We start from the raw sequence: 18,143 nt of genomic DNA, 5'->3' as shown, positions 1-18,143 counted from the left end.
CATTTTTGCTCACACCCACAAAGTGGCAATGTTTATGTGTTATAATAAATTATCTATATGGTATTTTGAGCTTAAACTTTACATATGTACTCTTGGGACACTAAAGATTTATTTTACATCTTAAAAAAGTCTTGTGAAATGTCCCCTTTAAGGTTTGCATGCTTCTTAGCATGCATGAGGAGGGAAAATTCAACGTAATTCCTGACAACAGTTAAAAACATATCATCCTTTTCAGTTAATGCATCGTATTATTATGAAAATTAAAATACCATGATCTAATGCAAATCACCATATTCTTTGCATTTTTTCTCAGTTATTTATAGGTCTGCTGTATAAATGTAACTCTATGTTTTCCTTTACTACTTTTCAGCAATGTTTTAGGTGATGTGCACATCTATAAAGGAAATAAGGAACAGGCTTCATAATAGATAAATCCTCTAAATCCATTTATTCATTCAGGTCAGTTGTATAAGGTTGCGACATTTGTGTGTACAGTTTTTTGCTTGTTTATAATGTTGAAAATATTAATATTCATGCACAATAAACCATACACCGAACATTTTAAAAGAATACAAACAAACCAATAAATAAACAAACAACCAAGATGTTCAATAAAACATCGATATAACTGCAGTAAGAGTGCTGTTGAACATGACTGAGATTGTATTTTCTATCCACGTCATTATTATTAACAAATAAGGTGTGATCGCTTATTGCAATGAGAAGCAATGTTAAATACTGATGTCCTAAAAATAACATTCAGTCTGTCCTTTCTAATATTGTTTTTTCCTGTATATCTGCACACCCTGTTTTTGTTCATGGACTATTAAATATCAGACGTTCCGTGTTACAAATATTCAAATAGAAAAATACAAATATTGATTTCGGTATAAATGATCGTGCCTGGGGTTTTAACAGAGATGGAAACACCCGCAATGGCACAAGAAAAAAGTTCATGCAAAGAGAACCGTATGTTTGAATCTATACACGAACAAAAAACAGTCATAGAAAAGACGCAATGAATCAAGTAAGAAGTTATACTCCTCATTTCCCTCGCGATTGATGTTATCACTCCATGTGTTTCTTCTTCACATCATGCCTGCTGGCGGTTTTGTTGGCTGTAAAATCTACATGGGGCAGTGAATCAGTCTGTAATTGAATAATACAACGTTTAATCAACCATCTCTCGATTACATACATCTGCCAGTTTCCATGCGCTATATAAATGTAGCTTATTTCTCTGGAAAGACGGCAAAAGATGAGAAGCACTCAGGTTGCGCATCGGGTGCTGAAGTGGACAGCTCCCTGCACGCGCACATCATAACAGCGTGATGAAATCTGAGACTCGAACCCGTGACTTCTACAAGACAAGAGGGCTAATGAGCAGAAATCGTGGGTAACTTTCTGCACAACGCCGATTTGGGATGGGTTTTCAGTTGGAGAATGGCCAGCATCTTCACATCTCGCTATTTCAACCCATTGTCCAGAATCTCCTTCATCTTCATCCTGAACTGTACCCGTACCATCATCTTCACTTCTCGTTCACATGCACAGGCGACAAGTGCTTCAAACCGGTGATTAAAAGAAAAGGTCGACGAGGAATAAATCAAGTTTACACGCCGGGAGATGACTTGTCCGTCATGCCTTTGAGTACATCGTCTATTCGGTCATCTTCAACGACCACTATTAAGAAAAAAATACAAATGTGTTTAATTATCAGCAAAGCATTGATAGAATGCAAGAAATCTGACATTTATAGAAGAAAATATGCATGGTTTTGCCGCGTAATGGCACTCTTTAAAATAAAGGTTCTTCTAATCTATGGGTACGTACCGTGTTTTGCCCTGCCAATTTGCCCGAGTTTCGGTGGCCTTTTGGACTGCGATGTTCCGAAAAACGAATTGGTGTCTTGTAGTCGACAGCTGAAGGATATCTGACCGACTTCACTGTCCGCTCCGTACCCGTTCATGTTTCCCTCGTTGTATGGCAGCACTTCGGACATGGCTTCACCAACTCACAAGTTTACGGATAACCTTTGGGGATTGTTATTGGTTAATAAAAATATATCGATGAGGTCCAGCTATGACTCTTGAATATCGCTCGAGCTGCGCTGATATCTGGTATGGAACTGAGTGCGCAGTGTTGCGTCCGCCTGCATGCGCGCCCAATGAGCTCTTGTGAGAAATACAAGGAGATCCCGAGGACCATAAAGGAAACCCAGACGGAAAGGTGAAGTCATTCATCCGGGCTTGAAGGGGAGGGTGCATGAATAAATAAATAATAATTTGCGAGTGCAATAAAAACAACAGCCTGCCACCTTTCTGGATTGACATGAGAAAACTACTAATAGTTACCAATAACCTAAAAAGCACAATTGTACCAGCTATAACAGTGCTTTAGTCAAACTATTTTTTTCTAGTTCTTTGATGTTTTTGAACGATAATAACAATAATTAGAGCAATATTATATATACAAAACCTAAGTATGAAGAGTTTGACTCAGTACCAAAGCAGTAAAAAAGGCATTACATGGGAAAATATACAAAATTTAAAAACCAGATTCAGCACCCCATCACGCACAAGCTTTAAAATCTGAAAAGCATCTGGCTCCCTCTGCTGGCCCTCTTACAGGACATATAAAACCATTTGCAAATGCTAGAGACAAACAGCAGTGTTGAAACTTTGCACTCAAAATCTCGTTTACAATCACGTGTCACCCATCACAATCTGGTGACTTCCAGCAAATATGACTTTTGCTTTGAAGCCTATGTTAATGGGAGACGCATTCCTCTTTAGTAACAGGTGGCAGGCTGTGAGATCACTGGAATGCTGTTGATTTATTTTTAGCCTGGCAAAACAGCAAAGAAGTGTTGTGAAAAGGGACATATGCTTCTTGAGCAGACCCTATAGCATGAGCGCTTGTATTCCTCAGCACTCCTAAAACTTATTACTGTATCGGCTTTACATTTTATGTATCTTCTTTTCTGGTTGTCTGGATTGATTCAGCACCTGTCTGTGTCAGTTAGGAGAAAAGTCATACAGACGAGCACGACAGTAACGGTAATCGGGAGTCATACAACAGCATAAGATGAAGAGCATTCCTTATATCTTTATGGTGTCGTTTTTCTTCATTCCTCAAGGTAGGACGATGTAAATGACTATTTAACTGTTTATTCCAAGATAAGTAGGCATATGTGGTTTTGTAATCTTTTATTTTTGTTTTATTGTGCTTAAATATTAAACAACTACTGTAGGTAATGTTTTAAAATTCAAATCACTTTAAACATACCATACATTTCACACCAAACGTTACCTTAACTTATCATATTAAATGTTACCATAAATGAACATACCAAAAGTTACCTTAACATATATCAGACCAAACGTTGCCTAACGTAACATTCCATATGTTGCCATATCCATACATTACCATAACGTAAACACATCACCACAATGTAACATGCCATACGTTTCTATAACAACCTGTGACGACACACTTTTAGCATTAAAAGGACTTGTATTTTGAATCAAACTTTCACTTACATCAGAACATACTTCTTAAGTTACATACATCTCTGTTTTTCACAAAATAGGAATGGTATCCATCACCTAACGCAGACATTTTTGTTGTTCCACTTTATAGGTGTTTTTTGATGTTGAATTGTCCATTTTCCTGACTTCCCTACTGAAAAATCCAGCTAAGACCAGCATAAGCTGGAAGTTGGTTTTAGCTGGTTTAAGGTGCCAGTAGCTGGTTTAAGCTGGTCCTCCCAACCTGGCAAAGCTTGTCAAGCTGGTGGGTCAGCTGGTCTTCAGCCTGACCACCCCTGAAGCTTTGCAGATTTTTTGAAAAGCACTTTGGAAAATGGAGTCGAGCAGACCAAAACACACTTGTTGCCAATCAGCAGTAAGGGGCATGCCCACTAACCAACATCGTTGCGTATTTGTTGGGCGGGTCTATCATATGAAGGTCCAGATTCTATTGGGTTAGTTGCGCGTTTGTTTAGGTGATTTCAAATGTCAACATTGGCTTTCAGAGATCATGCACCCCGCCTTTAAGCCCAGCTAGACCATCTTAAAAAAATCACCAAAATCAGCAAACGTGCTATACCAGCTAAAACCAAGCTGGGAGACCAGCTAAAACCAGATCACCAGCTTATGCTGGTCTTACCTGGATTTTTTTTATCATTATGATATGAATGTTTTTTATTATAGTAAGAAAATGAGACATACAACGAGAACATTACACAAAAAAAGGACATTAATACCTGGATTTTTCAGTAGGGTTGGTTTGTTTGATTGGTTAAATGCTTAAATGATATAAATTTTGTTAGTTACTTTGTGTTTGGGAAAAAATGTATTCACATTAAATGTTTATTTGTTGGTTTAATACATCTACTTACATATACAAATAGTTACACGTACGTACTGGTTCCTCACCCCATGCCAATCAGTCAGACAGATTCACTCACATTCACTTTTGCCATTTTGTATATCCCGTTCCCGCCACTAGAAGACGCATTTTAACTGTTTAGTTGAACGAAAGACAATAACCTGTCAAATATCTTAAGATCTTAACAATGTCTTACGGGTGTAGAAAACATAGGAGGAATAATGTACTCTGGTTCGTTGAATTATTCAAAAATAATGCACACCCGCGGTGTAACGCATTACCACCTCGGGTGTGCATTATTTTTTAATAATTTAATGTTGTTAATGCAAGTGTAAATAATCAACACATGTATTTTTGTATAGCACTTACTGTAATGCAGAGCTCAAAAACTGTTTAACTTTCATTTCAAGTCTTTACAACACATAGCCAGTCTTCTCCTGATGACTAAAATTGCACTTCATGATTTCTTTTTTAATATTTTAAAGATATATGCTAAACTGCCTTTCTATTGTACACTACATTCGGACACGACTGTCAGAGTTCGCCCCCTAATGGAAGTCAAAATGAAATTTTACTAGCCCTGACGTATGACATCAAAGTATCATTGCAATATATATTTGATGTTATAAAAACTTAAATTCTGTGTATTCGTTTTTTTTTTTTTTTGCAGAATGTTGGGGCAGGAATGAAGAAGAACGTCTCATCAATCACCTTTTCAAGGAGCGTCGCTACAACAAAGAGCTTCGGCCAGTACAACATAAAGATGAAGTTGTAGATATTTACCTGGCTTTGACACTTTCCAATCTCATTTCCTTGGTGAGAGCAAAACATTGTGAATATAAACAGTTATAACACATTTAAACGTCATGAACTATGTACACAGAGCAGAAGTAAACAATAATGTACAATCGACTGTGCTGTATCAGAGTAATGTCGCGTTCCAGGCAACCTGTAACCCGTAAATCACACCTTCAAAACCACGACTCATGACTATGAACTGGGAGTACATCGATCTAGTACGAGTTCATGGGTGGGAAGTCACGGGTTTGACTGCCGTTCCAGTGCACTTTCACTGGTAGAAGGTTGGAAAAACACGGGTTACAGGCTGCCTGGAACGCATACTCCCAGTTTTGAGTCGTGGTTTTGAAGTCATGATTCACAAGCTCAAAAACCTGCCTGGAACACAGCATAAGTCGCTGTGACTTATACACAATATAGCACTAACCTCGAGTACTTAAGTTGCTTTTATAAAATGGTTACCACACAATACAAAGCAAAGCAAAAATGTCTATCAATGCAACTTTCATGAAGTAAAATCAAGTCGTGTTATAGTCACAAAAATTTGATTAATTTATTTGTGTCCATGGTATGAAATTCAACTTTTTTTCATGCCTTGAGCACGAATGTCATTTTCGTGTCATTTTATGTATTGTTTTCTCTGTTTTTCTATTTTGAAATCATTGTCGCTTGGGGTTAAATTTTGGGTTTGGGTTAGGATGTACTTTTATGTATTGGTTTTTACATGTGTTTCTTACGCTTTTAAAACTATTCTCGCCTGGAGTTGGGGTTTGGGTTAGGATGTCTAAAAATGTAACAGAAAGTGATTCTAACCCCAAGCGACAATGTTGAGAAAATAGGAGAAAACTATGAGAGAAAACAATACATAAAATGACACAAAAAAGATATTAATGCTCAAGGCACGAAAAAAGTTGAATTTTGTGCCATGGACACGAATAAATTAATCAAATTTTACGTGACTATAACACGACTTTCCGTGAGATCAGTCTGCCCTGACTGACTGTGAACAACATCAACAAGACTTCACATAATGTTTACGTTAGGGGTGTGCAGCGGAGTCAGTATCTATATCTGTATTTGTATTTGTAACAGTCTCAAAATTATTTTTTATCTGTATTTGTATTCGGATGGAACCGGAAGAAGGCGGGTCTTAAACCGAAAGTTTGTCATATTACATGAAAATGGCATTTTAAATGCATTTTTGCTTTTTATTATAATCATAACTGTAAATATTTATTAAAAATAATAATATGAAGTTTTAATCAAAATGACAAATAACTTGATTCTCGTTACATTGCTAAGGGTGCTGCGCAGTGATACACAGAATCATTGGTTGCAGCGGTCACAGCTGTGTTTTATATAAAATACAATTATTGACCAATCAGGATCAAGGACTGAACCTAACCGTTGTATATAGAAAATTACAAGCCGGAAAAACTAAAGTTGTTCTTTTTCCACGATAGAAAGAAGTTGATGAAACATTACTCACAAATGTGTGGATGGACCACGTAAGTGTTAATTTCAATTTTTCAATGCACCTTAAAAATATATGAAAAAGTATATATGATAGTATGTGTCTGTATGTGTATCTTTCTTGTTTTGTTAAAGGGCTGGGTCGATTATAGACTAGCATGGAATGAATCAGAATTTGATAACATTGCAGTCCTGCGACTCCCTCCCAGCATGGTGTGGTTGCCAGAGATTGTCCTTGAAAACAAGTAAGCTAGCTGCTTCAAAAGAACCATATTATTTTTTCAAAACAATTATTTCTCTTATAATTTTACGGTTCTTTATAACAGCAATGACGCCCAGTTCCAGGTTGCCTATTACTGCAATGTCTTGATATACCCCAGTGGATTTGTGTTTTGGTTGCCTCCAGCTATATTCCGGAGCTCCTGTTCAATAAACGTCAACTACTTCCCTTTTGATTGGCAGAACTGCTCCCTTAAGTTCAGGTGAGGTGTTTCATATGTCTATACATTTTAATTAAATGTAGAGTTATTACAAAGCTTTATGGCACCCTCAACACTCATTCTGTTTCATTTAGCTCATTAACGTACAATGCCAAAGAGATTAGCTTACATCTAAAAGAGGAAAATGACAGTGGAAAAATGTACAAGGTAGAATGGATCATCATTGATCCGGAGGGATTCACGGGTAAGATCGGACACAAAAGCATTGTTTGATTTATTCTGCTGCTGCAGTTGGCTAAAGCCTCTCCATCTCTCCGTCTCTCGCTCTGTGTCACAGAAAATGGTGAATGGGAGATCGTTCACAAGCCTGCCAAGAGAAACACATATAAAAACATTCCAATGGAAAGCAACAAGCACCAGGATATCACCTTTTACCTCGTTATCAGACGCAAACCACTTTTCTACATCGTCAACATAATCATCCCCTGCATTCTCATCTCTTTCTTGGCCTCACTTGTCTACTACCTTCCTGCAGACAGTGAGTAGCTGGCAACCGAAACGTTACTGTCATGATGTGGTGTCGCTGTATTCATTTGTTAATCAGCCAACATAAACAGTAACACGTAACATCTTTATCGCCTTAAACTGAATCAAAGCTCTAAATGTTTCCAGGTGGTGAAAAGATGACGCTCTCTATCTCTGTGCTGTTGGCTCAGTCTGTGTTTCTACTGCTGATTTCACAGCGTCTGCCTGAGACCTCAATGGCTGTTCCCTTAATAGTCAAGTATGTTATTATCACCCAGATATCACGAGTAATGCACTTGAAGTCAAAAATCTCCCTATTGCCACCAATAATGAAACCAAAGCTTTGAACTTTAACCCTTTAACTGCCTGCTCGACCAAATTGTTGAGCACATTTTGAGTCCCTATATTTTATTGAGAGGCAAACCTAACTTAACTTAAGCTGATTGAGCCATCTTTACTATTTGGTTGAGCTTTGTTATGCCAAAAAAATCCACTAGATGTCATTTTGTCAGTCAACGGCACTTGTCACAACACTTCTTCTTAGACGCATGTCAGAGAGAATGAAATCACTCCTGCCATGTGAACTGTTCTTGTTGACATTTTGCAAGGAAAGCATTTATTTTTTGACATATTACACTGTAAGAGCCCTAACTTTACAAAATTATGTTACTTGGTACCATGAAAAAAACTTTAGTATGTTTTCAATAATTTTTCAAAAGCATGCTCAAACAAATGGTTGATTTGTCACTTTATGGTAAATGTAGAAAAGCTAAGGTAATGTTTTCAGATCATCCATTTCTGCAGTCAGAATGTACTATTTGCAGAGAAATATAAGTTTCTGATCATTCACAGCTATGTACGGAGCCCCTAAGGGGACATGGAGCAAAAATGTAATAAAGTTTAGTTTTGCGTGCGCATGTGAAACTATCGAGTTTAGTTTCGCGTACGCATGCGAAACTAAATTCGATAGTGAAACTATCACATGCTCACATGAAAACTATCGCGTGCTCACGTGAAACTATCACGTGCACACGTGAAACTTGAGTTTAGTTTTGCGTGCTCACGCGAAACTACCGCGCGCTCACGCGAAACTACCGCGCGCTCACGCGAAACTACCGCGCGCTCACGCGAAACTACCGCGCGCGCACGCGAATCTATCGCGCGCGCACGCGACATGTGAAAGTTTCACGTGCGCACGCAATAGTTTTTTGCCACTTCTGGATATTTTTTTTAAATAACTATAATGAATTCATATAATTAATGTATGGAAATCATAATTACTGATTGATTGATTAATTAATTAGAAATGACTTCTTAAATTATATTTTATATTGTATGTTTATATTGTTTGAAGGATTGTTTCTAATGTTGGCTTACTCTACACAGCAAAGAAATGTTTATTTATCAAAAAAAAAAAATCCTGTTGCACTACCACACTTGACAGTGTGTTTCTTGAATCATAAATTAACCTAAAATGCCATCTTATACTACTATCTTTTGCCTTTTTTATTTTAGGTTTTAAATGCAGAAATAATGTAATATCTTTTTTTGTTACTTTTAGTTTTTTATTGTTAAAAAACAAGAAAACGTTTAATTTCCTATGTTAAAACGAAAACCTTAAATATTTTAACTTCAATAAATAAAGAAGATTTAATATACAAAACTTAAAAAAATAGTATTATAGTTCATATTTTCAGATTTCCATAGTATACGTATATGAATTCCTTTAAGTGACATATTAACCATTTGGTAGAGGCCGATATTTATAAAATGATGGGATGTGTTGAAAAAAATCCATTGAATGTGCTAACTAGCAACAAGGATATAAGTAATGCAAATAAAAATCTTTTTTTAAATGCCTTTTTCTTGGTGTGGCAGTTAAAGTGTTAAAATAAGTTGATAAAAGGTACATTTTAGGTTAGTGTTGTTTCAAAACATAGTTTTTGCATACACAAATTGTACAATGATAATGCACAGTAAAATTGTAGTAATTAAATTAAATGGATGTTTCTGAAATGGGATGTTTTGCAGGTATCTGATGTTTATTATGGTACTGGTCACCATTGTTGTCCTGAACTGTGTCATTGTGTTAAACCTTCACTTCCGGACACCAAGCACACATGTCATGACCGAATGGACCAAAGAGGTCAGTCCCATATTTTCACATGTGCATGGCCTAGTCCTCAAAGATAGGAGAAAAAAAAAAATATTGAGCCAAATGCCAAATGTAAGATAAAACTGAGCCCCTCCAAAAAAAGTTATTCAAACACAATACTGAATGATGTTGCGACTGCTCTCTCTCAGTTCTTTTTGGAGCGCCTGCCACGACTTCTTTACATGGCCCGTCCTGCCGATGACAAGCCCGGTCCGGAGGGAGCGTTGCCACGGCGATCCAGCTCTCTGGGTTACATCGCCCAAGCCGAAGAGTACTACAGTGTGAAATCCCGCAGCGAGCTGATGTTTGAGAAGCAGTCGGAGAGACACGGCCTCACTGCTCGGCCCACCCCAAAAGCCAGTTAGTCCCAAATGACAAGCACGAAACATCTGAATTTATGTTAAGCGTTTTCTCAATTAAATGACATTATGTGTGTAAATTTTTTCCAGCGTACACATCCGATAATGAGTCTGAGGTATCGGATCAGCTGTACAATGAGATGAAGCCAGCTGTGGATGGAGCCAATTACATTGTTAAACATATGCACGACAAAAATGACTATAATGAGGTAAGATAAAAATAAAAAGGAAAATGTTGGGGGTGAGGAAAATTTTTGGTCACTTTTAAATAACTTTTTTTCTCACCCTCATGTCATCACAGATATTTTTTTTTCTAAATCCTTCAGTTTAACACAACAAAGAATGCCATCACAAGAAAAATGCCATGCTGTATAAGCAAAATACGTTTTTGGTTTGTATTTCCCTGGCACAAAACTCAACCATACATCTGTATCTCAGGAAAAGGACAATTGGAGCGGGATCGCCAGAACTGTGGATCGACTGTGCTTCTATGTGATCACTCCAGTCATGACCATAGGAACCATCTGCATCTTCCTGATGGGAATCTACAACCAGCCACCATCTCTGCCCTTCATGGGAGATACATTCACCTACACAGAAGGAAACAAGCGTTACATATGACTTCTCTAATGTATAGAATAATATCCTCAGCATTGATATAAATATAAGGAAGAGCGTATAGCATTTTTTTTTTTTTTTTGCATAAATGTACCTGCTTTTAGGCAATTTATGCAGGTTTGACTACTAACATTGTGAATGTTGTTTAATAAGTGTGCTAAATAATTGTTTTCTCCCCTGAGAAAGGGAATAAAATAATATTGCTTGCATTTTTCTACTGGGTGTATCTATTATCAGATAAATAATCTAAAAGCATTTTGCTGCCGTGACACAGGGGCGAGATAGCACCAGAGAGAATTCAATTCATCCAAGAGACCTTTTACATAGAGGAGGGTAGAACTGGCTATTTTAAATAATAAATGGAGTTATAAATGGGACAGCTCACCAACTTGAAAATGCTTGTCTAGTTCACATTTAATATGAATAAATTATAAGCAATGTGCTGCATTGTTTCACAGCTAGAGTGTAGTATTGCGCTCCATATTTGTCAACCTTCCTTCCAGAGACATAACAGCCATAGAGAATGAATATGAGATTCAACATGAAAGAAAACAAATAGGTTTGATTTTCAAGGGTTTAATGGGCTGTAGACGATTCACTCAACTTCTGGATCTAAATCACATCCTATTATGAAGTACATAAAACTTGTATAAAAATATGTTGAAAATATAGAAAAAATGTTGTATTAGTAGTTTAAGTGTAATGTCTCATGCAACATTGGATGCCGCAATGCTCGCCAGGTTGTCACCTTATTCAGACTGATCTCATGAAAAGTCATGTTGTAGTCACAAAAAAATTGATACATTTATTTGCATCCATGGCACTAAAATCAGCTTTTTTGTCTTTTTTTGTGAAAATCACACAAATTTCTATAAACCGTTTTTCGTGTCTGTGGCACGATTTTCTTTTTCGTGGCATTTTATGTATTGTTTTCTCATAGTTTTTTCTATTTTCTTACTATTGGCGCTTGGGGTTGGAGTTAGAATCACTTTCTGTTACATTTTTAGACATCCAAACCCCAACTCCAGGCGAGAATAGTTTTAAAAGCGGAAGAAAAACATGTAGGGTTCATTTTATTTACAAACATAAATAAACATTGGAGTATTGCTGGGAGGGGAAGGAAAATAAAGAACAAATAAATATTACGTTGAGATCAAAGGGGTGGAGAACACAAAACAAGAGTTATTGAAATTTTTACCCACCCTGTGCCTAAATACAAAATCTCGTGATCACAATGTGTTTATTAAACTTTTTTAACCCTCACCCTAACCCTTTTCTAAACCCAACTCCTGGAACCCTAAGATAGCCCATTTATTCCCTAAACCCAACCCCAAAATCTTATGTTACTGAACAGTTTTTGTGGGTAACGCATTACAAGTAACGTGCATTACGTAATAATATTACTTTTCTGAAGTAACGAGTAAAGTAACGCATTATTTTTTAAATGTACACATTAATATTTGAGTTACTTTTTTTAAAAAGTAATGCAAGTTACTTTTTTAGTTTCATTAATTCTACCACTAATTATAATTTAATTCGTTTAACATAATTCTAAAAAAGTATGTACTGAATTAAACTAAACGTAGTCACATTATGCACTCTATGCGTACAAACCTGTGTGGGAACCGTTTGAGTCAAAAACTGAGATAGCAGGCCAGAGCTCGACATTTTTGTGTAGATATTTGCAATTTCTGAATGCAAAACTTATCAGTCATAAAAACACCTGCAAGGCCTGAAAGAGATCAAGCCTCAGCCAAGAAAAAGTAATACAAAAGTAACTAAAAAGTAACGTAAGCATTACTTTCCATGAAAAGTAACCAAGTAATGCAATTAGTTACTTTTTTGGGAGTAACTTAATATTGTAATGCATTACTTTTAAAAGTAACTTTCCCCAACACTGTTACTAAAACCCAAATAAAATTAATTATAAACTTTCTTTATTTAAAATTTTTATTTTCTTCTTTTATCCCGACACCCCTCTTTTTTCAAAACCCAATGTACGACAGTTAAACAAAAGAACGCCCCCTTAATTTGTTTTTGTTCTTATTCTTTTACTCTTCCTGTATCGTGTTTGTTGTTTTTAGAACTGAGTGTTATGGAGACTTTTTATTATGAGTATGGTTTGATTTTATATCTGGTTGTATTTCTTTTTCCTTCTTTTATCCTAAACATAATGTTTTAAAGTGTACCTGTGCCTGAGCCAGCCTACAAGGTGTTCAGTTCCCCTAATCTAACATCAACCCCAAACGACAACGAAATAAAAATGGGGGGAAAATTAGACAACAACAGTTGAAATGACACAAAAAAGAAAATTGTGCCACGGACACGAAAAACTATTGATAGAAATTCGTGCTGAGTGACACGAAAAAGACATTCATGCTCAAGGCACAAAAAAACTGAATTTCGTTGCATGGACACAAATAAATTAATCAAACTTTTTGTGAATATAACACCACTTTCTGTGAGATCATGTTCCTATATTGTTTCCAAGGTGTTCACAACTAATCACAACCCTCCACGTGATATGAATTTGGATATTTCGCATGCAAAATGTCGTCTGCGTCCGAAAGCTTACGCCTCATTCAGATCGCCAGCGACTAGCAGTAGCAGAGCGACGCAATATCATTTATTTCAATGGAAGCTTGCTGAATTCCGCCGACACAAGCGAAAGCGACACGAGAAAGTTAAGAAAAGTTTATGCCAATGATGAGCGATTTTCGGGAGCGACTACCAATGGGAGCAAAGGAGTGAAGTTTATGTCATCCTACTCTCGTTAGTTATTGGGTGGACGGTATTTATTTGTTGATGACAAGCAGATATAGAAACGCCTCATGAAAAGATCTAAATGAATTGTTGCCTCGCTGCTTCATGAGGTAATGATTTCAGAGGCATGAAGCCGAAGGCAGCTCCGAGAAACATTTTCGGACACTCTTCAAAGGCAGCGTAATGGAATTCTGTTTGAAATGTAAACAGAGAGCGCCTTTTGAAAACTAAAATACAAATTTCTCACTAGGAATGCAATTTAAAGGTGTGAAAAGTGAAAATATTGCTTTATTTACACTAAATTGGTGCTCCAGCTGCTTCTTGTTCACCATATAATTTTTTTAACTCGACCAGGCTTGACCAATCACATTTCCCTTGCACGCCCACGCATAGAATTGTAGGACAGGACAATGGAAGTATCTCAGGAGACAGGAAGTGAACCTAACATTGGGTTCGGATGTGCCTTGACACCTTTTGCCTTGGAATGCTGCCTCAAAGGCAGAATTTTAGAGCTTTTAGATGCAGCCATCGTCGCACGAGCTTGCATTTCCGGTCTGACTCACTCTCATGCGTATTATAAGTGGAAGTCAATGAAATTAAAGGTCTAGTATGACCGGCCCTTTAGTCTTTTGAACTCTGACCTGCGAATTCATATCACGTGGAGCATTGTGACCAGTACACAACCGGTATGTCACTGCGTGACCTTTCTCCCTATACTGAAAGGCACAAATGGACAAAGCCAATATCATATTGATGAGCTGCTCTCCCCGGCAACGTCCGTCAAATACTCGCATTCTCAAGTCTATTGTTCCCACGGCTTTACTAACCTTCATTCGCGCTGCTGTGACACAGACGGTCTTGGAATGCAGCACAGCTTTCGAAATTGGGACACATGGTAATGTGTCAAAATCTCCATTTGTTTACATTCGCTCACCTATGAGTAGGGATGGGGACGAGACCGCCTATGCCGAGTCCGAGTCAAGACCGAGTCGAGATGAGTCCCTTGGTTTTCAAATACAGTCGAGTCTGAGTCAAGACCGAGTCTTTGAGGAAGCAAGTCTGAGTCGAGACCGAGTCCTTTAGGAGTCGAGGCCAAGACCATAAAAACATGTCAGTTTTCATATTCAGGCTTTAATATCACCCCAGTTAATAATCAACAGTTAGGAGCAGTCTTAACGTCTTAATATGGACTATGCTTTTACTATCATTAAAAAAATCTTTACCACATGCATCATCTTCTGCCTATTTTTCTAGAGATAAATAAATGGCTCTGATGGCAGTATCTTTGCATTGCACCATGGGTTGTCATTTTCAAATAATGCCCGTCAACATTGCATTTTATTATTATTGTTGTTAAAATGCGTTGGTCTTGAAGACTTGGTCTGAAATTACGAGTCCTTCTCCTCCCACTGTGATCCGAGACCGAGTCAAGACCGAGTCTTTGAAGGAACAAGTCCGGGACTTGAAATCGGTCTCGAGACCGGTCTCAAGTACCACATCACTACCTATGAGGTCACCTGAAGCGCTCCTTCCTGGCACTATTATATTAATAATGCCTTTCAAATCTTGAAGCATGATGTTTCAGATTTGGGGAAAGAAAATTTGTCAAGATTTCACATTGTCTTTTTTAGTGTATCTTTTATTTTCCTACCATCTGAGTACAAGATCCTTCCCTCCAGCTCGAGCACAGTTTAAATAAATCTTTAATAGTCCTGAGTTATTAAGTGAAAATACTTAGTGCTGTGTCGTACTGGGCAAATAATCTGGAATTGGTAGTAACTTTGATCGATCGTCTCTTTAAAATCCTGTTACTGTGGTCAACACAAATTGGCCGCGAGATTGAATCTGAAGTCTAAACCGGAGATTAATCCGGAGTTGTTGACAGTGGGCTGAGGAATGGATTTGTGTCTCTACAACTGGGACCCTATACCTCCTCTAGACAATTCTCCATTGGTCTTGATAGAACAGCCTAATGGCCTGCAATCGCTCTGTTTGAGAGTGTTTGTTTTGCTTGGTGGAAACGACCATCCATCAGCAGAGTGGTTATGCCATTATAGTGAGTGGGAGAAAGAGAACTCGAAAGAGGGTTTAGACCAGCGGGACCAACAAAACTCATTGTGTAGACATTGTAATGGTACCGAAGCAATGCCATGGATCTGTACTTGAGTGTTATGGCTAATTTGTTAGCATGTGCTGTAACTTAACAAGGTTTACACGAATTGTCCTGTTTGTAGAAGCTTTGTTTAAGGTTGGGTTAATCAAAGGGAACACACTTACTGATAAAAAATATACCTTGTACTGCACTGTAAGTCGCTTTGGATAAAAGTACCTGCCAAATGCATACATTTCTTGCCACTTTTGAAGAAATTACCTACTGAAAAAACATCTGTAATTATTACCTATCTGTAATTATTAACTCTTCCCCTTCTATTGACGAGTTATCTCGCCAATTAATAAAAAACGCTTTCCTGGCAATGATGCATCCCTGATGCGTTTTTACACCAATCTATATTTCCACTAATATCCACTAGGTGGTGCTCTTACTAGGGTTGCCGCGGTGACGTAATTTTCCCACCGGTTAATCAGCGCGTCACAAACCCGGTGATAACGGTATCACATGTGCACATTTTACTTTCACTTTTGAATTACGCAACTGTTTAAATGCAGCGCTTGCTTACGCTGTGTTAAATCGCGTATGAATTTGCGTGCAATTCGAGTGCAACAGCTGGTTTAAGTGCTTGAGTCAATGTGCGCAGGTAATTCTCACAGAAACCGCCAGTCCCAAGCAGAGCAACCGGCTACTTCTCCATAAAGCGCTGCTTGAATGATGGGTTTATTATTTTTCTTGATGAAAAACACAACAACAAAACGATCTCGCTTATATTAATCATTATTTATGTATATTATAACAAAAACAAGTAAGCATCATCTGGTCAGTCAGCTCGCCTCGAAAACTCTGACAGAAATAAATGAAATCTGACACCTGCTGCTCTGTGACGTGACGCGCGTTCAGCTCCGCTGAATTCAGACAGCAGACACATTCAGTAGTAAGTGTTTGCTCTCTCTAACGAAACTAAATGATTTAATTACAAGAAAATATCAAAACGACGGTGAAAGACGGTGTCGGGGTGGGCAAGTGATCTAACCGGTAAGAGGCTGAAGCACCGGTTATCACCGTTTCACAGACTATTGCAGCAAGCCTAGCTCAACATATGAAACACTTAAGCATCTACTGATTCAAAAATAGTGAAAACTCTGTATATGCTTTGATCATCTTTCTGAATCTGATCGCTAACAAAAGTCCTTTGCAAAAATGCAATTATCACAGCTTTTTGCTTAAAATTTTGTATTTTTTAGAAACCTACCCATATCTGAGAGGCAGAGCCAATCGCCCCTATACGCGTACTACGCAGCCTGCATAGGGCCCCGCAAATTACGTAAGGCCCCGCCTCCTCCTGCCTCGTTTTACAGCGCGTGTTACTGTTTACTGAGATGACAATATGAAGCGGAGCTATCCATCTGGCCATGAAAAAAGAAAAAGGAAACAAAATGAGAGTTAAAAGCGAGAACAGCAATCAGGTAAACAAACGTGTGTTCTCTTCAAGTTTGATGCCAGTGCATCTCTTAGCCTGTTTCACGAGTTCACACTTACAAATAAGTTAAAAGAATTAAATTAGTAAACGTATTTGGCGTGCTGTCCGGGGAGAGGGCTCTGAGCAGGGAATGAGCCTGAAACACAGAGTACCCCCCCCCCCCCCTTAAGGAAATAACTTGGTAAGTGAGAGGAGACAGGGTGGAGGAGGGATTCTGAAAGATGCGAAGGATTTTCAGTGAGTTCAACTGTCATTTATATATGGCTTGCTTTCGAGCTGATTGGGTGTATTGTTGATTACCGATTGAAAGCGGCTGGTGCCATTGACTAATGATTGAAAACAGCTGAAGTCACTTAGGTATTTTATTTGGCATGTTCCTCCCGAACTTTGTTAATAAAACATCATTTGTTACACAACAATTTATTGCGTGAATATTCGCGTGAATAAACGCCCAAGGGCAACGGTGTTTATAAATGGCAGCTCGATAACCGCGCCGCTCATGAATTTGCATTCATATGCGCGTGCAATCGTGCACGAAATGACGCGCGCGCTTTCCAGCAGCAACATCTGTGTGGGGACCATAACAAAAATAGCGTGATAACACTCCTAAATGACAACGTTAATGCAATATGGAAACCAATGGATTTACATTAATGGGTAAAATGCCAATGATAAGGTCAAAATGAATGCACATCCCTCAGTAAATAATAACGATCAGGGATCAAGTATTGCTCTTATGCATACTATAAACAATAATATGGTATGGCAGGCCATTTTAGCTTTTATACATTCACATGATATGGATTTTTAAAGGAATAGTCTACTCATTTTCAATATTAAAATATGTTATTACCTTAACTAAGAAGAGTTGATACATCCCTCTATCATCTTAGTGCGTGCACGTAAGCACTGGGGCACGCTGCGACACTTCGATAGCATTTAGCTTAGCCCCATTCATTCAATGGTACCACTCAGAGATAAAGTTAGAAGTGACCAAACACAACAACGTTTTTCCTATTTAAGATGA

At 37.8% G+C, this 18,143-nt stretch overlaps 2 protein-coding genes across 3 annotated transcripts; one reads left to right on the top strand and one right to left on the bottom strand.

Moving 5' to 3' along the window:
* Positions 1-424: 424 nt before the first annotated feature.
* camk2n2 (calcium/calmodulin dependent protein kinase II inhibitor 2) lies at positions 425-2,220 on the bottom strand. The gene is made up of 2 exons (XM_065258408.1): positions 1,834-2,220; positions 425-1,683 (listed from the first exon to the last, which is right to left on the bottom strand). Exons 1-2 carry the CDS (start codon positions 2,000-2,002, stop codon positions 1,613-1,615), a joined length of 240 nt encoding a protein of 79 aa, XP_065114480.1. The 5' UTR covers positions 2,003-2,220; the 3' UTR covers positions 425-1,612.
* A 452-nt stretch (positions 2,221-2,672) lies between these two features.
* chrnd (cholinergic receptor, nicotinic, delta (muscle)) lies at positions 2,673-10,969 on the top strand. Of its 2 annotated transcripts, none has more exons than XM_065258395.2 (12): positions 2,673-3,139; positions 5,063-5,208; positions 6,654-6,698; positions 6,799-6,908; positions 6,990-7,145; positions 7,238-7,347; positions 7,441-7,641; positions 7,776-7,887; positions 9,660-9,774; positions 9,933-10,143; positions 10,233-10,351; positions 10,581-10,969. In XM_065258395.2, exons 1-12 carry the CDS (start codon positions 3,088-3,090, stop codon positions 10,761-10,763), a joined length of 1,560 nt encoding a protein of 519 aa, XP_065114467.1. In that variant the 5' UTR covers positions 2,673-3,087; the 3' UTR covers positions 10,764-10,969. The 2 variants fall into 2 exon arrangements, with proteins under 2 accessions (XP_065114467.1, XP_065114468.1); XM_065258396.2 differs by lacking the exon at positions 2,673-3,139 and adding an exon at positions 3,740-3,906.
* The last annotated feature ends 7,174 nt before the right edge of the window (positions 10,970-18,143 follow it).

Source organism: Paramisgurnus dabryanus, chromosome 22 (genome assembly GCF_030506205.2).
Source record: "Paramisgurnus dabryanus chromosome 22, PD_genome_1.1, whole genome shotgun sequence".
Taxonomy (NCBI): Eukaryota; Metazoa; Chordata; class Actinopteri; order Cypriniformes; family Cobitidae; genus Paramisgurnus; species Paramisgurnus dabryanus.
This window is presented reverse-complemented; position numbering and strand designations above follow the sequence as displayed.